Raw genomic sequence first — 24556 nt, forward strand, 5'->3', positions numbered from 1 at the left:
CAAAGTGCTGGGATTACAGGCGTGAGCCACCGCGCCTGGCCTCTGGAACTTTTTAAAAGAAAATGAGCAGCAAGTTTCTAATGGATACTATATTAAAACATTGATAAAATTGGGTCTTGAATCCACATTTTTCTAAACTCATAGTCTAAAGATCTTTCGTAGTATATTGCTTTTGAGGGCTTAATAATATTAAAACACAAGCCCAAGGATAATTATTCATAAATAGAATAATTATTCACAGAGATGCCTCTGACTCCTTTGTCTAAGATTTATGCTAAGATAATATGGCCAAATCTGTAGGTGGCATTGATGTGGATTCTGGGATTGCAACATGATTTTGTAAATGCCCTTTCTACTGCAGTCTTTAGAAGTGCTTTTTGACATTTTTTCGAAGTTTCCCTTTCTTTCCTAGGTTCCCAAAAACTGAAACAGTAAATCAGTATCATAATCAATAGCTAATGCTTATTAAGTACTTACTGTTATTTGCCAGGTACCTTGTCAAGTACTCTACTTATATTAGCTCATTTAATTTTCATAACCATCCTATGAGATGTGTGAAGCATTATCTCCATCTTGGGTACATAGAGATTATTTGGCCAGGGTCACAAAGTTAATAAGTGGCAGTACCTGGATCTGTACTCAGACATTCTGACTACAAAGCCACACTCCTAGGCACTTTTGATTCCTGGCAAGATAAGTAACTTTCATTTGGTTTACTTCTAAACATGTAATCTGTTTTGTTAGTGGATGAAACTATTTGAGAAAGAGCAGTAGCAATAAAGGAATGAGTACTTACTGAGCTTAAACTACATTTATGCTGCTTCGATTTTGTCTTGCAGGTGTGCATTGCTAAGTGCAACAGTACCTCTTCCCTGGATGCAGTGCTCTCCCAGGACCTCATTGTGGCAGAAGGCCCTGCTGTAGAAGTTGGAGATTCTCTGGAAGTGGCCTATACCGGCTGGCTCTTTCAGAATCATGTGCTGGGCCAGGTAAGAAAATGCACCTTGCAAGTTCTTTTGTAAACTTACATAGCATGAGGGCTATTCCCAGGGAAGATACTATTACTGTGAACTGCTGCTGTTGTCAAATAGGAGTCCCACTTTAGACACTGCAATTGCTTTGGGGGCACATTATGAAATGTGAATGTGTAAAAGATCCTCAGTGCCACTCTGTCACTTCAACTTAGGGAAAGTGGGAACCAGTTTCCCAAGTACTATTATTTTTGCTAGTTGTTCATGTGTATGCTCCTATACCAGTGTTACACTTGAATATATTCTTATGGAATTAAGTCTTAAAACTTCTTTTTAGACCCTCCTTACAGTTTTTCTTATAGTAGATACTGTAAATACATTGAGCTTATTATGTTTTAATATTGTTAAGCCCTTAAAAGCAATATATTATATGAGAGAAAGACCTTTATGAGTTTAGAAAAATCTGGATTCAAGATCCAATTATATACTAATTTGACCTTGATGAAGTCATTTATACTCTTATTTTTTTCCATTTGCGAATGGAGGTTAATGATCTTGCTCTGCTTACTCGGCAGGGTTAGTGTCAGCATCAAAATGAGATGATTTATTTGAAAGTATATTGTGGATGAAAAATGCTTAAATACATAGTTGTAGGAATGTGTTTTTTTCCTAAACCTGGAAAATCACTGTTTTAGAGATACTCATTATGATAACACCCTTTAGCTATGATGTCATCTAACATTTCAGGTCCTTTAGAAACTATCTTCTGAGTGTATTTAACAGTCCCTGTTCCAGAAGTGCTGTGTGGTATGTAGTTAGTTGAATGCCATAATGGTTATTATTATTTTTGAAATTGGCTGGCCTTATTTCCTTCAATCAAATTGCAGGTTTTCGACTCCACTGCTAACAAAGATAAGTTGCTTCGCTTGAAATTAGGATCAGGAAAAGTCATCAAGGTAAAGGCTGCACTGTTTTTTTTTATGGTTTTATCAGTTGCAGTGGGTTTAACTTAGATTAAATTGTGTGGAATTTCTTTTCTTTTCTTTTTTTTTTTTTGAGACAGAGTTTCGCTCTTGTTGTTCAGGCTGGAGTGCAATGGTGTGATCTCAGCTCGTTGCAACTTCCACCTCCCGGGTTCAAGCGATTCTCCTGCCTCAGCTTCCCGAGTAGCTGGGATTACAGGCATGCGCCACCACGCCCAGCTAATTTTGTATTTTTAGTAGAGATGGAGTGTCTGCATGTTGATCAGGCTGGTCTCGAACTCCTGACCTCAGGTGATCCACCCGCCTCGGCCTCCCAAAGTGCTGGGATTGCAGGCGTGACTTTTTGACATCTGGAAATCTTTTTGACATCTGGAAATGCTTGGATGAAGAATATGAGGGGAAAATGTGTTACATTGCATTTGGGATATTTTTATCTATGAATCATTATATTGAAGATGGTTACAATCGTTTTCTGTAGTCCTGACCTTTTCTTTTCTATTCTATGACTCTGAGCATAGTATTTCATCCTTCCTATAGCCTAGTAGGGGAAAAGGTGAGACAGTTTATTCTAGAAACTTGTCATAAAGGGTTGAATCTCATCTGTCTGGGTTGCTTTGAATCAGCACTTTCCAATCACTGTGGGAGGCAACTGTGACAATAGCAGGAGGAACACTGGGATTGGAATCCGAGAACTTGGGTTCAAGTTGTGAATTTTTTCTTTACTAACTGTGCAGGTGTTTTAAAAATAAAGAATGTTTTACACATGTGGTATATTATGGTGTCAGGACATAGTAGTGATGATGCATTGTGCTGTACTCATTCATCTGTGTGGTAAAAAGGTTTATTTTCATGACCGCTTTTCCCAGAATCCTATGGAGACTTTTTCCAATAGATCGTAGCAGTTAAGTCATGATCCCTGAACCTAGACAGATCTAATGTTGAATCTTAGCTTAACAACTTACTAACTGTGTGATCTTGGGCTACATACTTAACCTCCACAAGCTTCAGTTATTGAAGTAAAATGGGGACAATCCTGACAACCTTATGAAGTTTTTGGAGGGGCTTAAACAAGATCGTGCATGTAAAGCACTTTCCACACTTCCTAGAAAACAGTCTTTTTTGATGGGGGGAAATGGAGTCTTGCTTTATCACCTAGGCTGGAGTTCAGTGGCATGATCTCAGCTCTCTGCAACCTCTGTCTCCTGGGTTCAAGCGATTCTCCTGCCTCAGCCTCCTGAGTAGCTGGGACTACAGGTGTGCACCACCGTGTCTGGCTAATTTTTTGTATTTTTGGTAGAGACGAGGTTTCACCATGTTGGCCAGGCTGGTCTCGAACCCCTGACCTCAGGTGATCCACCCATCCCGGCCTTTCAAAGTGGTGGGATTACAGCTGTGAGCCGCTGTGCCCAGCTGAAAACATGCTTTTTTAATGATAGCTTTTCTTACTCTTACTGCTCTTCTTTTATTCCTCCCATTTTCTCTCATCATCTAAGCTAAATATATTTCATGCAACCCCAGATATGCCTGCTTTTACAAGTAGGTTTAGAGGGTGTCTTCTAGATATTCTTATAGCAACACGGGGCAGTAGTCAGACCCGACCTCTGGAGGCACTGAGTAAACCTGAAAGTGTGGATAAGTGAAACCTGTTGCTCCTGTACTTCACTTTGTCTTCTGAGGAGCTTCTTGTTTGATGAACTTTTCCTATCTGATTTTTAAAGGGCTGGGAAGATGGAATGCTGGGCATGAAAAAAGGAGGAAAGCGGTTGCTTATTGTCCCTCCAGCCTGTGCTGTTGGCTCAGAAGGGGTAATAGGCTGGACTCAAGCAACAGACTCGATCCTGGTGTTTGAGGTGGAGGTTAGGCGGGTGAGTGAAACTGTCTTTGTTTTGTTTGATGAGTCTTCTGCATGTCTTTTTGCTAGTTAAATAAATAAATAAATGAAGATATTTGAAAACTAGGTTCTGAAGACGTAGATTTCTTTGAAAAAGTAGAAATGGAGTAGTCAGAAAGAGCAACAGCTTTGAAATCTAAGGATCAAAGTATTATGTCCTTCCTGGCTCTCTGTTCAGAGTCTAGAAGTGGTTGTGACTTTAAGAAAGTCACATCTCATGCCTGTAATCCCAGCACTTTCGGAGGCCGAGGTGGGCGGATCATGAGGTCAGGAGATCGAGACCATCCTGGCTAACGTGGTGAAACCCCATCTCTACTAAAAATACAAAAAATTAGCTGGGCTTGGTGGCAGGCGCCTGTAGTCCCAGCTACTTGGGAGGCTGAGGCAGGAGAATTGCTTGAACCTGGGAGGTGGAGATTGCAGTGAGATGAGATCGTGCCATTGCACTCCAGCCTGGGTGACAGAACAAGACTCTGTCTCAAAAAAAAAAGTCACATCTTCACTCTAAGCTTTTTATTTTGTCTACAAAATAGTGACTCCTGCCCAATGTATATACTTTTTATTTAGTGATTCTATGGCTACAAACTTGATATCTTTACATAAGTATGCAAAGATTGCGTGTGTGTATGTTTTACTACGACTACCTCTGCCACATTGTAGTAGCCAAAAACTGGCAACAATGTAAATGTCCATCATTAAGATACTGGTTAAATTATGTTTTTTTTCATAGACTTTTATGTAGCTCTTAAAGAATATGAAAAATCTATTGTTAAGGAAGCAAGTTGCAGAACATTGTGGATAGTATGGTCTCATGTGCGTGTGTATGTGTGTGCATGTGTGTGTGTCTGTGTGTGTATACACATATACATATCCATATCCATAGTCATATGTACATATATGTGTATACACACACACGTAATACACACATATATGCTCATATATTCATAGAAAATTCCTGGAAGCTTTAAAAGAAATCATTAAAAGTGATTTTTTTTTTCTGTAGAGTGGAAATGGAGTTCAGAAAGTTTTACTTTTTGTCACTGTACATTTTGTACCATGTAAAAAACTTAACATGAATATATAGTTTCTGTGCAATAAATTGTGCTTAGTCAACTTAATACTACCTGTTCCCTGCCCCCAAATGATCCTGTTTGCTTTATACTGTTTGTTAGATTCAAATGTGATAGGGTTTGTTACTGTAAACTCTAAAATACAATACAAATAGGGAATATTATGGTCATCTTCTTTGTGGCTGTTACACCTGCCACAGAGAAAGGATGTGCTTCCCTTCTCAGTGATGCTTTCCTAACCGTTCCTAACTGGACACTTTCATCCTTCTGGGCTGCTCTAGCCCTCTTTCAATGACATGTGACCTGCTGCCTTTTTTCTTTATTACAACTTTTATATTCTCTGTCAATTTTCCTTTGAGTTTGAAAAATCATGGCTGGTGATAGGTAACAAACCAATTTGAGTTTATCATGACTGGCACATGAAACAAAAAATTTTCTGTTTTACCAATAATCAAACAATGACAAATTGACCTGCATATCAAATTCACAAGGCTGGTAGAGAATGATACCCCGTGTGGCAAGTGTTCAGAAAGATTTATACACTACTGTGGTGTATAAACTAGTTCACTCTTTCTGAAGGGAAATTTAATAGTATCTATTAACCCATTTATGCTGGAGGTTGCAAAATTTTGGGGAAAAATCAGACCTTGGTGATGACCTTGAGCAGTAGGATATAAATTACTCCCACAAGCTTAACGTTCCAATAAGGGACCACTTGGCATAAATGGGTTAAAAGCTTTCAAAATGAGCATCCCTTTTATCCAACAATTTTAACTAATTTATAGTTTGGAAATATTTAACTAAAATTTAACTAATTTATAGTTTGGAAATATTTAAGATTATGTACAAAAATACAGATACAAAGCTATTCATGGAAGCATTGTTTATGATAGAAATAAGCTGAATGTCTAACAGTGAGGAATTGGTGAAATATACTTTGTAATAGAATATGTATTTATGACTTTAGTTCCTAAAATCCTTTGGAGACTTTTTCCTATAGATCATAGCAGTGAAGGGCTGACCCTTGAAGTTAAATATACTCTTCAGTAGTTAAAAATAATATTGCAAATTATTATTTAATGATATGGAAATAGGTTAATATGTCAGTGAGTGAGCAAAACAGGTTACAAAACAGCATGGCCCATTTTTGTAAAAGCTGTATACAGAGACAGATAATATAATGGTAGTTGGATTGCAGGTGATTACTACCTTTGTCTTTTTGGCTGAGCTACATTTTCTGATTTGCCTGCAGTGAACAGGTAATGGCTTGTGTAATGAAAAATAAGTAAAATGAAAGGAGGGTGAAAGGGGAAGGGTATTTGTCGCCTATTCCACCTGCGATGACTCTTTCTCTAGGTGAAGTTTGCCAGAGATTCTGGCTCTGATGGGCACAGTGTTAGTTCCCGGGATTCTGCAGCCCCGTCTCCCATCCCTGGTGCTGATAACCTCTCTGCTGATCCTGTTGTGTCACCACCCACATCAATACCTTTCAAATCAGGGTAAGATACTCCAATTGTATGAAGCTCTTTTATGGCTCATAAAAATGATTCTTAGAGGGGTTCAGAAATAGAGATATAGTTAAAAACTAAAATAATTTTAAATAACTGGAAAGAATGGGATCAGGGAAATGGGGAAAATACTTGCATCAGATTTTTCTGACAAAAGTTTAATATTCATAGGCCTCAAAAGCACTAACTCAGAAGAATACTTACAAAATTCTGGAAGAAAACTAAGCAGAGGGCATAAATACAAAATTATATACTCATGGAAAAAATGTAAATAATAAACATTTGGATGGAAAGTTGTTCAACTTTACTAGCATTCAAAGATTATGCAAACTAAAGAAGAGTTAAAATTCTGTTTTACAGTCATTAAATTGGCACACATTTAAAAAAACAATTTGCTTATCCAATATAGTTTGGACTTGTGATTCTGGATTTTGTTTTCAATCTTGGAATATGGTCTGTTTGCTTTCAGGGAGCCAGCTCTTCGTACCAAATCTAACTCCCTCAGTGAACAACTTGCAATAAATACAGTAAGTATAAGAGTCGTGGCCAGGCATGGTGGTTATCACCTGTAATCCTAACACTTTGCGAAGCTGAGGCAGGAGGATCACTTCAGCGCAGGAGTTCAAGACCAGCCTAGGCAACATAGTGAGACCCTGTCTCTCCCTTAAAAAAAAAAAAAAGAGTTTTTCTCCCTCACCCCTAGTGTGCTGAGGTTTTATGTGCTTAGGATATGGTAGGTTAGAGAAAAAAAAAAGTTAAGAGGCTAAAATGTTTCTAGGCTAAATCAATGGTTACTTTGTTCATTTCCCCTTACTTGGGAGTCAGTGTAAGTTAGCCTCAGCTTCTGCATAGAGATTCAAATCTTGATTCTTATAAGCATGTGGCCTTGAGAAAATTGTCTAACTTCTGTGATCCTCAGCTTCTTCATTAGTTAAAAGGAATTCATTCTCATAGCCCCTTTTTACAGTTTTTGTGAGGATTAGAGATAATTTGTAAAGTGCTGAGCTCAGAGCCTTCGTTTAGTGTGTCTTTAATAAGTGGTCACCGTGATTATTATCAGGAGACTGATGTTCAACTGGGGGAGGAGCCTCTCTCAGTTAAAGTGCTCTTCAATTTTAGAAATATTATTTATTCCGAGGATTGTGTTAGTGGTTAATCCTAGGCACTCTCTTCTACTTGCTTTCTGTGACCTTGAACAATTTAGCTTCTCTAAGCTTCATGTTTAAATCCTCATCTGTAAAATGGAGATGTTGCCTATCTCAAACAGATTTTTATGACTTTTAAATAAAATAATGCCTATGGAGTTTTTAGTATTGTGTCTGGCATATTGTAAGCACTCAGTAAACATTAGCTCTTGTTATTATCATAAATGTTGCTAACATTACATATCTTTATACTTTCATTCTCACAGAGGAGCTCTGTATTAATTCACCAGCTGATTGACTTTGAGCAGGACAGTGAGCCTCTGTGTTTCCCCAGTTGTAAGATGAAAGTGCCAGCATGCTGTTTTAGTAAAATCTGGATTTGAATGCGTTTAAGAAGGATGCATATGGTAGTTTGCTGCTGGCCTGCCTGGTCTGTGAAGGCTTCTGAGTTTGCTGCCTGTGGACCAGACAGTGGCTGAGGCACTTCAAATTCTAAAGCCCTGTGGCCTTCACCTACTGCACTGGGAAACAGAATAGGTGTATGGAGTGAAATTGGTGCTAGCATCTCTCCAACCCTAGTTTACTTGTTTATATTCAATCCAACAGAATTATTAAGCAAATAATTGTTTCGAAGTGATCTCCTAAACCCAGAAGGTTAAATCAAAGAATCAGAGGAAAATTGAAGAATAATTATTATCTCAGATCTTTGAACAGTCACCAAAATGGTCCAATATTGGTTCCATTGTACTCTGTAGTCATAACAACTCTTGTTACCTATTTCTAAGCTATAGTAACTTCTAGCAGACTAATGGCCTCCAGCTATTTTTTTCTTTTCTTTTTTTAAACAAGTTTGTTTTTTTAATGGAGGCAAAATCTACATAACATGAAATTAACCACCTTTCTTTTTCTTTTTCTTTTCCATTTAAGTTTTTATCTTTGTTTTGAATAGGTAATTACATTTATATGGCACAGTTATCAAAACAATATAACAAGATCTACATTGTGAGGACTCACTTCTATTCCTGTCCTTATCTACCCTATTCCATCTCACACCCCTTAGGTAACTGCTTTTATTAGTTTCTTATATATTCTTTCAGTGTTTCTTTATGCAGGTGCACGCAAATAGGAATGTATATTTTATTCCTCCCTCCTTTCACACACACAAAGTAGCATACTCTGTATGTAATGCACCTTGCCTTTTCCATATAACTATATTATATAAAAAATGCAAAATCTTTTCATGTTGGTGTATAGAGAGCGTCCTCATTTTAATCTGTAGATCACAATATTCCATTGTGTGCATAGGGTTTATATAACTAGTCCTTTCCTGATGTATCCAACTTTTTTTGGATACATCATCAGTTAAGAAAAAATAAGCACACACTCCCAGTATATGTTTATTGACAAATTATGTACATAAAGTACCATCAGTCCCTGTAAGCAAACTCAATGTCTTACACTGGTAGCTTAAAAATATTAAAAATGCAGCCTGGGCAACATGGCGAAGCCCTTTCTCGACCAAAAATACAAAAAATTAGCGCCTGTGGTCCCAGCTACTTGGGAGGCCGGGGTGGGAGGACCTCTTAAATCTGGGAAATGGAAGTTGCAGTGAGCTGAGATCACGCCACTGCACTCCAACCTGGGTGATAGAGACCCCATCTCAAAAAAAAAAAAAAAAAGTAATCTTAATAAAAATGGAGGTTATGATCATTTCCTTCTACACCCAATAGCTCATGTTGTGCACCTTCAGGTGTACTTACTTGCCATTCTGAAATTTTGGACCAGTTAATGGAAGCTTCTAGCACAGGGTCTAGTGTGTAGTTAATGCTAAGTCATAGTTAAATTAACCTGAAGTTAAAACAAAGAGCTCCTGTTTCCTTTTCTTCACAGATCTCTTCTGAATATCTATCTACTGAATTGCTTCAGGCTTTTGAGTGAGGGTACTGTCATCTAAAATGCCTCCCTCTCTTAACATCTCTATGTTAGTTTTTCATCTGTAAAATGAGACTAATTATGCCTGCTGGGGAGACTTGATCGAATACGTGTGAAACTACTTTGTCCATTCCAAAGATACAGGGAATTATTTTTACTACTTTTAATTGTGATCCATGTATGCTTCTATGCAAGAAATCTTTGATTCTCATTTTCTAGAGGATATGTTTTTAAATAGATATGGTAGGGGGATTTGTTGAAGGATTTGATACAAAAGCCAAAGGGATAGAGCTGCCTGAAGGTGATAAACCTTGATCACAGTGATTTTTGTGACTTTCCTCTCTTTGTAGAGTCCCGATGCAGTCAAAGCCAAGTTGATCTCTCGGATGGCTAAAATGGGCCAGCCCATGCTGCCCATCCTTCCACCACAGCTGGATTCCAATGATTCAGAAATCGAAGTATGTCCCCCTGGCTGTATTAGAATGAATAGTAGAGATGTCGCCATCATCTTTCTTTTTATTTGGTTGGAGTGATTATGTTTTCTGCCTCTAAGGCAGAATTATTATTTAGACGGCTAATATGCAAAATGATACAGATTGGTATTGGTACATGTGTTTCTACTGTGATTAGTACTTCCCCTGAGAGATGGAAGCAATTTTGTAGATCTTTTACAAGAACCGGGCAGTTTTCAGTGGTTAATTTAGCCTTCTTTACTAGAATCTCTGTGTTACAAGAGATCACTCTCTGGACAGCATGATGCCCAGTTCATAGCAAATGCTCTATTCATATGTGTTGAGCGAATGTTTAGATTATTTTGGGAAAGGTTGGTCTTCTCACTGATGTTGCCTATCACTAAAGCTCCAATTAGTATGTCTTTTGACTTTGTATATGGTATTTTTGTGTTTGTTTTCTATTTAGAAGTTCAAGAATTTTATTGAATTCAAATCTGTCAACTTTCTCCCCTTGTTATTTGCTTTTAACATGCTTAGAAAGCCTCCCCACTTTCAGATTATAAATATCACATGTATTTTTAAAGATATTTATCAATATTTTATACTTAGATCTAAATTTTTAATCCATTTGGAATTTGGTGTTCCAAATTGATTTTTAGTATTCTTTTACTTTGATAGAAAACAAGGAAAGGGTGATGGTCTTGAAAAAATTTTTTCTGGAATATACTTTATATTTTACATTTTTGTTTTATTCTTGGAAAAGCTCTACATAGATTTAACATCTTAAAGGAAGATAGGATTTCTGAGGCCTACTGTTATAGGATTAATTTTTTTGTGGTCTGGAAATGCAATTTAAATAAGAATATTTTTATTAAAAATTTTGTATGTTTTTATTCATTTTAGAATACTTTAAAATTATAGAAAAGAAACATATTGAACAAAAAGGGCATTCATCTTTATATATTGCTTTGTAACCTGATTTTTAAACTTAATGTTATATCATAAACATTTACGTTAACATAAATGATTTAAGTAAATAAAGTGGTTTAAAGGAAACCCAGTGTTCTATTATATCATTTTATTATATTCCTTTCACTCTGTTGTTAGACATTTAGGTTTGTTAAGAGCTGCAGAAATCTAAAACTGGGATGTTTTTCTAGAAGAGAATATAAGGGGACAAGGGGAAGTTCTAAAGTAAAAGAATGTCTAAAACTTTGGTCCTTGAACTATAGCATAGCAGATTACAGTCAATATTGTGCCTCAAGATTTTCTGTTTCTTATATGAAGCAGGAGGATGTAGAATAACTTTGTTTAGAGTTATAGCTTTGATTTTATGAAACGAAAGATTGTTGGAAAAAACATCCTAAAACTATATGATCTAAATATAGCATGTTAATCAGGTGCAGTGAATCCTGCATTATCCGATTTTCATTGAGTACCTTGAGGCCTATGGAGATGATTTGTCAGAAGGGAAGAGGCTGGATTATTTCTTGCAAAAGACCACTTTTTTTGTAGGAATAGATTATATTTGTCTTAAGGTAGCTACTGGTTTGGAAAATGATATATTCTGAAGAGTGGTTAGTTTAGCTGCTTCAGACAATAGAACATCAATTTCTTAGAATATTTGTGGAAATGAACTATATTTACTTATTCAATATGATTTACAGGGAGAAGGACTCTTACTTTATTGCATAGCAGAGCGCTTTTTCTCCACAACCCACACCCTCAACTCATGGCCTTCCGCTTACCTTTCCTTCCTCTTCTTTGCCTAGAAATCCTGTGTTGGAAGCAGGTTTAGGGCAGACAGTCAGCCTTAGTCTTCAATGAGGGACCCCATACAGAGTAACTCAAACACTCGTTCCTGTTTCAGGATGTGAACGCTCTGCGAGGAGGTGGGCAGCCCGTGGTGACTCCGTCCATCCAGCCCTCTCTTCAACCAGCCCATCCAGTGTTACCACAGATGACCTCACAGGGTAAGGAACCTCTCTGAGGCTCTGTGGCCTTGAACTGGGTCAGCACAAAAATTATCATCACTGTTCCTTAAACTGTTAGGCTGCATTGTTTCAGTACTGAGGACTAAAGTGTAAATGTAAGAGTGGGACACTTGTCAGTTTGTCCCTGGGTAAGACATTTTCACACCCAGAGAGGGACCTGGCTGCTGGTTGTGACTTCTGCTGTGTTGCACTGTCAGTTTTGGGTATCTGCACTCAGCTATTGAGACATCTCCCTGGGTGTGTTCTGTACTTCCTGTCGGATGGGATCCTAGGGCTGAGTCAGAAGCACATGAGAGCACCCAGTTTCCTTCCACTGGCTCATTCCTGAGATTGCAGTAGAGCTGAGTGTAGGGAGACTAGGCAAGGAAAATAGTTGAGTCTGAAGCATGATGGTATGTAAGGTGCTAGTCCAGACTCACACCAAGAAGCAAGGGTGGATAACAGTGGAAACGTCTCCCTTTATCTTAGCACCTCAGGCATCTGTTTCTGGGCTCCAGGCACCTTCTACTGCCTTAATGCAAGTTGCATCTCTCGATTCCCACTCAACTGTATCTGGAAATGCCCAATCCTTTCAGGTAACGTTTTGTAACCGTATTAATTATATCCTATAATTTGCCATGGTTCTAGTCAGTCTTTTCTTTTTCGTGTACATTTCATATGGTAGCAGTTCCCCAAAGTCATAGTTTGTAATTGTTTTCCCTTCCTTGGTTACCACTTTCTCATCTCTAAACCAGGCAAAGGATTACCTACGTTCCAGTGTCATAAAGATTAAATGCAAGAACAAGTAGAGCCCCTAGTACAACGTAGTAAAGGTCCAATCAATGTTTGTTTCCTTTTCTTTCCACACATATCCAGTTGAAGGGTGTATATTCACGTTCTTCTGTATTTTCTACCAAAAGTTGGCAGGCTAACATTCTGCAGTAAATTCAGCAGAATGATATGATTTAAAAGTGGAACCGCATGGAAAATGTAACTGGGTTTTGCTATCTAGTAAACTTTTCTTAAAGAAGGCTTTTTTCCTGTTATCCACAGAAGACAATGGCAGCAGCCTGTTTGCCAGGGGCAGACCCTTTCTTCTGCCTCAACACACTTAGTGGATAGACATATTGTCACTGATAACAGCGGCTCACTCCTTGGTGATGCTTAATGGAGGTGTGGGAGTAATGGTAGCTAGGCTATGCCTCATTAAGATGGGGAGTCTCAAAACTGGAAAAAGTCCCACTGTTGCCCTCTTTCTCCCCATCCCTCCTCTCCTCCATGGACAATTACTATCCTGTAGACTAAGAATTTTTTTTAAGTGGATGGGTAGTTGTATCTATCCCTGGAAATGAGCTAGACTTCCTTATTTCAAGGAAGAGTAACCATCCTCATTAAAATAAAAGCTGCTGTTTATTGAGCGCTTACTGTCAGGCCTGTAACTTACCAGCTTTTCAGAACATTACCTATCTCACTTCATTTAGTACATACAACAGCCCTATGAAGTGGTATTATTATCTTCCTCTTACAATTGAGGTGACCGAGGTTCAGAGGAACATGAGAGCTCTTGGTCTTGCAGATTAGCTTCAGAATCTTGCAGGGGAGAGGCATCCTTGGAAATTGGCAGATTTGGTTTGGAATCTCAGTGAGCACTTCTTCCTTGAACTCAATGGAAGCTAAGCAGAGTTTATTAATCTAAAAACTTCTTAGACAATAGACCTGATAGTGGGGAATGAATCCCTACTTAGTTAAATCATCTCACCAGATGACTGGGTAGTGACCCAAGATACACTTTCTTTAGTTTCTGGGTAGGATTTTAGTGACTGGTTTCCCCTGGGTTACATAGATAACTCTCCTGCTGTAGTCCTTACTCACTACCAAACCCAGATCTCACCCATCTCTAGCTTCAGTAAGTTTGAGTCTCCTCCCAGCTCATCCACTTTATTCCACCAAAGAAAAATGTGAACAAAAAAGAAAGACATGAACGTTTTATCAAGCAGCGGTAACTCGTCAGTTTCTCAGCCCTATGCAGGTATGCAAGCCTACGCTTATCCCCAGGCATCTGCTGTCACCTCCCAGCTGCAGCCCGTTCGGCCTTTGTACCCAGCACCGCTTTCTCAGCCTCCCCATTTCCAAGGTAGGAAGTGAATCCCTCAGTTTCTCATCTTCGCTCTTGCTGTGCTTTCCCTCTTCTTGCTCCTCTTTCATTTTTACTCCAACAGCTCTCTACTCATTGTTTCTTCTCTTTTTTAACAGCTTTGTTGAGATATAATATGTATTCCATACATTCATTCATTTTAAATATACAATTCAAAAGTTTTTTAGTAAATTTGCAGAGTTGTGCATTCATCACTACAATTCTATTTTAGAACATTTCCATCATTCCCCAGTGTTTCCTTGCGTCCGCATTCTGTATTTTGTTCCTTGGATATTCTCCCCTGGCCCTTTTAATTCTTCTGTTAGAATAGCTAGAGTTTAGAGAAAATAGTAAAAGAGCAAAACATTGGAGGAAATTGGGAGAAAGTTGAATACTATAGGTGTTTAGTATCTCTAATGAAAGCTACTCTGTTAAAATTTTTTAATTATGAAAATAAGAGACTTTTATAAAAAAGTCAAGCAGTACAAAAGGGTGTAAAGTGAAAAGTTACTGTCCTTCCTATCCATAAACCCCCTGGCCTTGGAAAACTGTTGTTAACAGTTACTTGGGTAACTTCTCAGATATTTTTGTATGCATGTACAAGTATGAATATCTAATGTAAAAAAACCAAACCAAGATAAAGTATAAACTGCTATGATGGAATCCTGCCTTGTTCTGCTGTTTGTCTTCTGTTTAGTAATCAGCTTTGGTATTAGGACAGTGGTAGGAAAAAGCCAGGATGTCCTGCAACGTAATTTGTGGTTCTGGACTGGTCAGGATTTCCTGGATGTAGCCTTTATCTGGAAGCTCTGTCCTTCTCCATCTGGGATATGCTTTTTCATCCATCAAAACTGTCATCTCCCTCTGTGAAGCCTTGCCTGACTATTCTCTGTCCCTCTTTCCTCTCTTCCCACAAACACAACTATGTATGCATGTCAGCAAAGAGTTAATCATGCTTTTCTTTGTGCTACTTTTATACCTAGTATATGGTTCATTGTTTTGCACTTAATACACTCTCTTGTAATGATTTTTTTACATGTCAGTCTCCCAACCAGACTAAGAGCTCACCAAGGGCAGAAGCTGTGTTTTGTTTACTGCTGTATTCCTTGTACCTGGTACAATGCCTGGCATGCAGTTGGATGAACGGGAAAGCAATCTGAGCTGCCAGTGCTATGGCAGTGCAAAGTGGGCATATTTGTGCCCTTGGACCAGATGTAGCCCTTGATGCATTTTGCATGAACACAGCTTAGATATTGTTTACTTTGAAGCCCTTTTGCCTCTACTCTCTCTCGTATATCTTCTGACAGGGTGAAGTCACCTATAGGCTTTCCTAGTGTATGGAAGTATTAATTTCTTTCTTTCCTCTACTGGAAGAGCTACTGGCTTTTCTTCATACAGTTTCCTCTGCTCCAGTTTCATAAGTTTCTTTTTGGCTTATATCTGTTTAGGATCAGGTGATATGGCTTCATTTCTCATGACTGAAGCCCGGCAGCATAACACTGAAATTCGAATGGCAGTCAGCAAAGTGGCTGATAAAATGGATCATCTCATGACTAAGGTGACTGAGTCAGGGTTGGGGCCATGTTGAAAGTGGGGATGTAAACAGGGAGCAGCCAGAGCTATAGGTAAACTCTTCTTTGGTTTCCTGTATTGGTAGTAGTTAGAGGTTATATCACTTACAAGGACAGTTATAATTATGTTGGGATCCAGTTACTTGCAGAGAACTCTAACTTACAGTTAGAGATTGTCTCAGGAACTCATTAACCCCCTTAACAACGGGGTCAAATCTTGGGTAAATTGTATTTCTTCGTTTTATAATTTCTCACAAGGTCTTTCTGGTATCCCTTTTGTAGGTTGAAGAGTTACAGAAACATAGTGCTGGCAATTCCATGCTTATTCCTAGCATGTCAGTTACAATGGAAACAAGCATGATTATGAGCAACATACAGCGAATCATTCAGGTGAGGGTGATTAAGAACAGACCACTCAGGCTGAAGGTCTTACCCTGCTGTCTTCCCAGAGGTACTACCCTTTAACCCTTCCACCCCAGAAATAGCCTGTGATAAATGCTACACTGGGTTAGACAATTCTAGAAAATCCATTATGGCTTAATTCCGTCCAAGTGACTTATCACTATATATTCTGAAGGAAACATTGCTTTTTTGACCATACTTCAGAATTTCACTCCTTTTTTTTTTAGCCATTTATTCACTCAATCCATTGGACCTAGTGATTTGTATCCGTCAGGTATAATCTGATGTGTTGTTTTAACATACATGTAGACATAAGTTCTGGTGTTTTGTCTCAAAATGTGTTAACAATGTCACCTGTCAGTTCAAGTTGATTCTCTTCTATCTGGCACTTTTCTCTTAAGACACTTAAATTGTACGTCATATATTTTGAATTTAGGAAAATGAAAGATTGAAGCAAGAAATCCTTGAAAAGAGCAATCGGATAGAAGAACAGAATGACAAGATTAGTGAACTAATTGAACGAAATCAGAGGTAATGACAGGTACGGGGCCTGGCTAGGATGAACAAAAGGGTTTATTGTGTATATGCCCAGCTTAAGTACACGTATTTGTTTAGGGCAGTACGTATGTATTTCTGCCATTTCTGTTTCCTGCCTGTCATGTGAATTATTGCCTGTTTTCTGAGAGGCATTGCAGTAGAAGGAGCTTAGTAGGCTGTGATGTAGGGCAGACCTGTGTTTGATTCCTGCTCTGACCCTCATTCATTTTGTGGCTCTGGGCATGTTATTGATTCCTGCTGGCCCTAGTTTCTTTATCTTTAAAACTGGTACTATTTATTACTTACAGAACTCTGGTGTCAACTCTTCTCTCTTCTGTGTGGGTTAACTCGGTTTTATCCACCAGAACTCAGACAAAACTTCACTGATTCCCATATAAAACCTAAGGATTTTGTATTTTTTGTAGATACTTCTGAAGATTTGGAGGGATGTGTGGGGAGGGTGAATGGAACACATCACAACACAGCATTTCACTTAAAAAAAAATCATTCTCCCATATTTCTCTTCTCTGCTGTCTCTTGTCTCCCACATGACAGAGCTGGGGGAGTGGCTTTCTCTTCTTCCCTCTTTCTTATAGCCTCTTTACTCCTGTCTCTTCCTCCTCATTCCCATTATCACACACCCTTCACGTTATTGTCCTCTCCATTATTCAGGGTAGTTCACTGCTGGCCCAGATTCCTGCTTCCAACCTGATTTCTTTAGATCCCAGTACTTCAGATCTAAGGAAAAGAAAATGCTTTCAGATAGCTTTTGATGAGCAGCAATGTTATGAGGACAGAATGGGCATTGGATTGTGCTCAGTGCTTGATAAGTGTTTTCTTTTTCCCTATTTCTTTCACAGGTATGTTGAGCAGAGTAACCTGATGATGGAGAAGAGGAACAACTCACTTCAGACAGCCACAGAAAACACACAGGCAAGAGTATTGCATGCTGAACAAGAGAAGGTAAAGCAACTGGGGAGAGAAAAGCCCAGGTCAGGATGGGTGGAGCTAAGGAATGTCCCGTGTACGTACTCACTAGTCAGCTTTCCAACAGAATTTTTGCCATCACTGCAAAAAGAACTAGAAATCTCCCGGCAGGTTTTCATGTATCCATCATCTACATTTCTGTTTTGTAATATACTTCGCAGTAAGGTGACTCAAAAATAATCACTGATCTTAGTAATTTGATTAGGTAAGAATTACACTGCTTATTAGAAACTAAATTTATTCTATTGACAAAATCAACAGAAATTTTCCATTATGCCAGATAACAGATGTTTAGGTTCTTTTTAGAGGAATTCAAGATTGTTTGCTCCTTCATCTGTGTTTGCCAAAGCATTTTAAAGTACTACTATTTGACTTCAATCCTTTCAAAACTAGGAATTTTGACCTGTTCCTGCAGTAGCAGTAAGGAAGACTAGTGGGTCTTGGGTTGGGATCTGCTGATTCTGAAACTCACTTCCCCCGTTGCTCCAGTGATGTTCTTTATCCTGAATGGATTCCTTCTTGTTTGGGCTACCACTCATCAGCTAGGAGATCCTGACTTTTTCATCTGCTGTCTTTCTTCTCAGAGGTTTAGAAATCGTTTATATTTTATATTAGTGTTTTCCTTGATGAAAACTTAGATTGAACACACTTGTAACTTGTGGAGTTTACTCACTTTCTCATATTCTGGTAATGAGGATTCCTTACTATGTCTTACGCTAATCTTTGTCTTCTCTTAGCCATAGAATCCAGGCAAGTAATGTGTGACCTCTTTTTCTCAGACAAGCAGTGCCTTATCCTGCACAGCCCTGTCCAGTGCTGACCCTGTTCTGTTCCCATTACTTTATACCATTTCTTATTTATGTGACTGACGACTCCTAATGCCTAGGTGAAGATCAGCAGCCTTTGACATTGTTATCATTAGGTAGTGCTGAAGTCACTTAACCGCTCCCCACCCACTAAATACACTTTTTACTATTTCTCCTTCCTCTACTTTTATTTCTTCTCTTCCTTTCCTTTACTCCTTTTGTTTGCTTGTTTGTTTTTTCTTTAGGCCTATACAGGGCATCTAAATATATTATTTGGCCTCACTGTTACTATTCAGGGCTAAAATGATTACTGTAACTTGTTGCAGATCAGTGGTCCGCAAGCACTGGCTGCCTCAGACTCACTTGGGGTGCTTGATTAAAACTAGATATTCTTAAATCCCGAACCTCCAGAGATTCTAATTTAGTATATCTAGCTGGGATCTGAATCTGAACTTTTAAAAAGATCCTATAGATTCCAGGTGTAGGAATTACTGCTCTTGTCAGTGATTTCTTTTGTCATAATCTCTGGAGGGGCAGCATTTTTAAGAAGTTCAGCATGTGATTCTCATGTTGAGAAGCACTGTTTTGTGTGTGTATGTGTTCCAATAAAACTGTATTTACAAAAATAATAGGTCAGTTTGGCTCATAGGTCATAGTTTGCCAGCCCCTGAATTAGCTCAGTGATCTAACCAAATGTTTTTGTGTTGATAAACCCCAGAGATGTCTGATACCATGCATTGAGCCCAGTAGATGCTCTGTTTATAATAGCAAAACAGTAGAAGTAATAACAATAGTAATCATAGCTAGTATCTGCCACAACCCACTGTGTTATAGATACCATGCTTCACACAAATTTTTGAGGGAATCTCATGAGAAATGTGACTGGGATGCCAAGTACCATATGTTTTAATTGATCATCTTTATTTCAGTGAAACTTTTTGAGCCCTGACTCTCCCCTCTTTTTCTTTTGATCCACTTCTCACTTAACAGTTTTCCTGTGATCTCTCCTTTTAAAGGGAGATGGGCAAGGTCCTTTCGTCCCTGGAGGCAATTTTCTGCCTTCAGACACAGCTCAGAAAGGTATGGTTAAGGGCTCAATGAATATTTGGTGAATGAAATTATTTTTCATTGTGATACAGTACCACAAAAAATCATGGAATAATGGCTAAAACTGGAAGAGCTATTAGAGGTCACCTTTTTAGTTTAACCTTTTTATTTTAGAGGGACAAACCAAGACTCAGAAATGAAAGAGTAAAAGACCTGCATAGGACCCCATTTCCATTCAGCTATATTTCTTTTCCTGTGTCAAATTACTATCTCTCTTGAGTACTGTTTTCCTGCTTTTACCTTGCAAGCTTTATTCACTGTTTTTCTGAACTCTTGGTTCTTCCTGTCATTGCTTTCTTTTTCTCACTCTCCATGTCAGCAGTAGAATTTGATCCACGGTAGGAACCAGGGAGCCATCCCATCCACTGTGTAGATTTTTTTGTGTTTTCCCTTCTCACTTGATTATACCCTAACCTTAAAAAGAAATTATAAATACACCTATGCACACACACACACACACACACACACACACACACACACACATACACACACATACACATTTTTTTCTGATCATAAAAGTTGCATCTGTTCAGTCTGGAAAATTTACAAATACAGATAAGCAAACATAAAATATAAATCCTTCCACTCAAAAATAATGATATCCATTCCCTTATTTTCTGTGTACATGTGCATTTGGGGGATAGCATTAATTTTTATGCTTCTGATAGGCCTTTCTAGCTAAAGACCTGAGATAAAAAGAGCTTTTGGGTGATTTTCCACTCTGCTTAACCTTTAGCAAGAGAGTGACCCTCCATTTCATTGGCGTGCCTTTGGAATTTGTCCCTTCCAGTGTTTTAGCTGCTGCAAGTGCTCGTGAGAGAGGTGCATGTTTTGTTATTAGTGAACTCTCTGAGCTATGAATAGATGCAAAGCTCTCTGAGCTCTGAGTTAGTTTTGTTTTCATTAGGCCATTTGAAGCAGGACAGTGAGTAGATGAAAGCCACTCCTATATCTAGAAGTTCTAGATTTCATTGTCATCTGTGTTTAGGAGGTGAAAACCTAAGCCTACTGAATAGCAAAAATAAATATCTTAAAGCTTAGTCTAAAGGTTACATATACTCTCAGATACTCATTTATAGCCTATTTATTTTTATTTATTTTTTAAAGTGAAAGCAAGTTTATTAAGTAAAGGAATAAAAGAATGGTTACCCCATAGGCAGAGCACCGGCATGTTATTTTTATTTTATATACAATTTTATGTTCTTGTTTTACTTATTTATTTATTTATTTTTCTTTTGAGACAGAGTCTTGCTTTGTTGCCCAGGCAGGAGTGTGATCTCAGCTCACTGCAACCTCTGCCTCCTGGGTTCAAGTGATTCTGCTGCCTCAGCCTCTGGAGTAGCTGGGATTACAGGCGCCCACCACCACGCCTGGCTAATTTTGTATTTTTAGTAGAGACCGGGTTTCACCACATTGCCAGGCTGGTGTCGAACTCCTGACCTCGTGATCTGCCCGTCTTGGCCTCCCAAAGTGCTAGGATTATAGGCGCGAGCCACCGTGCCCGGCCTTTATTTTTGTTTTTTAGGAGAGTCAAAATATCAGATTTTAAATGTAATCTATAAAACTGATAAAGACTTTGGAATAAGGCAAGGAATAAATATATTTAAAACAAGTGGGTACAGTGAACACAATAAGAAGAGACAAATGATAATAAAGAAATAGACAACTGTAAAAATGTATGTAAGGTGTAATAGAGCCAGGCATAGTAGCTTGCACCTGTAGTCCCAGCTACTCCAGAGGCTGAGGGGGGAGGATTGCTTGAGCCCAGGAGTTTGAGGCCACAGTGAGCTATGATCATGTCATTGCACTCTAGACTGGATGACTGAGCGAGACCCCATCTCTAAAAAAAAAAAGTTTTTAAGTATACTTGTATAGGTATAATAGTATAGGAGTTGTAATAACAGTAGTAATATAATTGTATAGGCGAGATGGTCCACACCCATAATTTGAGTTTGGTTTAATACAAATTGAAGGCAGCCGTAACTCCCTGTTTACTAGTTCAGTCTACATAGAGTTATGTGAGGTTGGTTCATTACTTGCATGAAGAACACCTATGTTTAAAGTGACATCATACTTTGTTATTATTCAGGCCAAGGTGACAGAGGAGTTAGCAGCGGCCACTGCACAAGTCTCTCATCTACAGCTGAAAATGACTGCTCACCAAAAAAAGGAAACAGAGCTGCAGATGCAACTGACAGAAAGCCTGAAGGAGACGGATCTTCTCAGGGGCCAGCTCACCAAAGTGCAGGCAAAGCTCTCAGGTATGTGCTAGGTTGGGGATGCTGGGATTGTTGCCATTTAAACTCAAGGAATTAAGCTGTTTTCTTCCTCTCAATCTTTTTGGCACAATGCTTATGAAGTTTTTGAAGGACTGCACCAAAAATTAAAGGAGACTAGTATAAAATCTACATGATTATTTTACAGAAGGAACAATAAAGAACTGACTATTCATGTGGAATTCATCAGTGCCACAGTTCCCTTTTGTTTGGGGAGGTGTTGGCTTCAAAATCTTTGGTACCTATGATTGGCTTCCAATACCTGGAAGAGTTAATGTGTTGTTCTAACTCATGACTCAGTGGAAGTTTAAAAAAGAGATGCTTCCTGGTGTGGTTTCTTCTTTCCTAGAGGATGGATTGCAGCTCTTCAGCCTGACACTCAAGGCCCCTCCTGCTTGGCTTGTCTCCCATTATATTGTTCAGTTCATCTGGCCCTGACCATACCAGCAAGCCTGCTGGCTGCTCTTCAGCTCATCCTGTAGTTCTTGTCTTGCTTCTTATCCATGCTATTCTCTGGACTTGACATGCCTACCGTTACCAATATTCACCTTCAGTCCTCTTCAAAGTCTGCCTCTTTCAGAAGCTTTCCTAGTTTTCTCTAGAACATTTGATCCTTTAAAAAAAAATCCTTTATCTCTTAGTGCATTATTATAACCCTTATCATAGTTTGATAAGCGTGGTGTTTTGCTTATCTTTGTGAAGTCCTCTCCTCCATATTAGTGTTCAGTGCCTGGCAAGACATGGTGATTGGATAGAAGATTGGTGAAGACCAGCAGGTTAATTAATCTACCGTGGTGTATAGAAACAAATATGGAAGGCAGAGATGGGACTAATGGGCAGAGGGTACCTGGAGCCGCAGCAGAGTTGGGTGGAAGCAAAGTTCATTTGCCTAATAGAGAACTAAAAAACAATGATGTCAATGGGTAAGGTGCTACCTTGAAGATACATCCCTTCCCTTTTATTTTTTTCTTAAATTTTTTATATTTTGCAGAGACAGGAGTCTCACTATATTGACCAGGCTGGTTGTGAACTCTTGACCTCAAGCCATCCTTCCGCCCTGTTCCTCCAAAGTCTTGGAATTAACAGGCATGGGCCACTGCTCCCAGCCCATCTCTTGCCTTTTAGAGCACGACTGGGCCCACATGAGGCAAACATGTTAGACAGTCTTAGATTTGAATGTTATTCAGATGTCTCCTGCTTTTGTGGTGCCTTATGACAATTACCTCAAGAGCCATAAGAGTCTCAAAAGTTTCCCAAACAAATTTTATTTATTGCAAAGAGCTTTATTTGAGATGGGATGTTTTGAAAGCAAATTCTTGGTAGAATGCCCCAGCTACCAAGAAAGTTGAGACTATCTTACTCAAGCAGTGAGAAAGAACCCAGACTAATACTAAACAGTGATCGGTCCAGTGTGTTAAGATGGTGGCCAAAATGGAATTGTGGGAGTGATCTGTTTCAAAGGTCATTTCTGACTGCTGGGGACATTTCTTTCCCATTTTGTATGTGGAGAAGGTGACATGTACACACAGAGATGACTTTCTATGGGGTAAATATGGGTTGATGGAGGAGTCAGCTGACAGCTTGACATATCTTATTGCTGGTCAGTGAGGTGATGTTGAAAGAAGTGAGCAGAGGCTGCTTGTGTGGTAGAACTGGGAAATCAAAGCGTGCAACTTTGAAAGAGCCACTGGGGCCAGGCACAGGGGTTCACGCCTGTAATCCTAGCACTCTGGGAGGCTGAGGTGGGAGGATTGCTTGAGCCCAGGAGATGGAGGCTATAGTGAGCCATCATACCACTGCACTCCAGTCTGAGTGATGGAGCAAGACTGTGTCTCCAAAAAATAATTTAAAAAAAGAACTGCTGGGATAACACATAGCCCACTACAGCACTGGTTCTGTAGCCAAGTCTTTCTGCTCCTGTATCCCAGAGCTCCAAGAAACCTCTGAGCAAGCACAGTCCAAATTCAAAAGTGAAAAGCAGAGCCGGAAACAACTGGAACTCAAGGTGACATCCCTGGAGGAGGAACTGACTGACCTTAGAGCTGAGAAGGAGTCCTTGGAAAAGGTAAGCTCTACAACCCAGTTGGCCAGAATTAGCTGTTTAATAAACATTTTAATTTTCCTTTTACAAATTACAATAGTATGTGCTTATTATAACAAATACAAATAATATAGAAAAGTGTAAAATTAAAAAAAAAATTTCCCCTCTCTAATCTCATACATTAGAGGTGACAATTATAAAGTATATGATCCTTCCAGATTGTTTTCTGTATGTAGAAAACATACATTCACACTCACACACACATACATGTATGTATACTGACAACTTTTTTTACATCACATTTTATGCTTTTTAGGAAAATATCATGGCCTTGTACTACATAAGATCTTTCTCATATTTAACTGCTGCATAGTAGCCAACTGTGAGGCTGTACCATAATTTATTTAATTATTCGGATGGATATTTATGTTTTTATTTTTTCATTATTTTAAACATTGCTTCTATGGACTTTCTCATATAACTGTTTTTGCAAATTTGTTTCAGCATTTGTATAAGATGGATTGCATGAGTAAGAATCATGGGATCAAAGGGAAGGCTACATATTTGAAGTTTTATAAATATTACCAGATTATCCTCAAAGAATAGTGCTTACACTTTCAGCACTATGTGAGTGAGCCCATTTGTCACATTCTTCCCCATTCTACATATATCACTTTTTCTAATCTTCATTAGTCTGACAGGTGAAATATGTTATCTTGTTCTAATGTGTTTTTTATTAGTAGTAAAGCTTTCATATATTTAATACCTAT

General features: G+C 38.6%; 1 protein-coding gene across 3 annotated transcripts in view; it reads left to right on the plus strand.

Moving 5' to 3' along the window:
- Positions 1-24556, plus strand: part of FKBP15 (FKBP prolyl isomerase family member 15) — a 55941-nt gene that overhangs the window by 21040 nt on the left and 10345 nt on the right. The window contains exons 7-21 of one of the 3 annotated variants that reach the window (XM_015117047.3): positions 840-989; positions 1859-1927; positions 3673-3819; positions 6272-6414; positions 6893-6950; positions 9851-9958; positions 11823-11925; positions 12415-12521; positions 13945-14059; positions 15508-15617; positions 15913-16020; positions 16469-16563; positions 17430-17532; positions 21559-21730; positions 23674-23810. In XM_015117047.3, coding sequence (XP_014972533.3) covers positions 840-989; positions 1859-1927; positions 3673-3819; positions 6272-6414; positions 6893-6950; positions 9851-9958; positions 11823-11925; positions 12415-12521; positions 13945-14059; positions 15508-15617; positions 15913-16020; positions 16469-16563; positions 17430-17532; positions 21559-21730; positions 23674-23810 — 1725 coding nt within the window. Of the gene's footprint in view, positions 1-839; positions 990-1858; positions 1928-3672; positions 3820-6271; positions 6415-6892; positions 6951-9850; positions 9959-11822; positions 11926-12413; positions 12522-13944; positions 14060-15507; positions 15618-15912; positions 16021-16468; positions 16564-17429; positions 17533-21558; positions 21731-23673; positions 23811-24556 lie in introns of all 3 variants that reach the window. The other 2 variants (XM_077968298.1, XM_077968299.1) reach the window with 2 other exon arrangements.

Source organism: Macaca mulatta, chromosome 15 (assembly GCF_049350105.2).
Source record: "Macaca mulatta isolate MMU2019108-1 chromosome 15, T2T-MMU8v2.0, whole genome shotgun sequence".
Taxonomy (NCBI): domain Eukaryota; kingdom Metazoa; phylum Chordata; class Mammalia; order Primates; family Cercopithecidae; genus Macaca; species Macaca mulatta.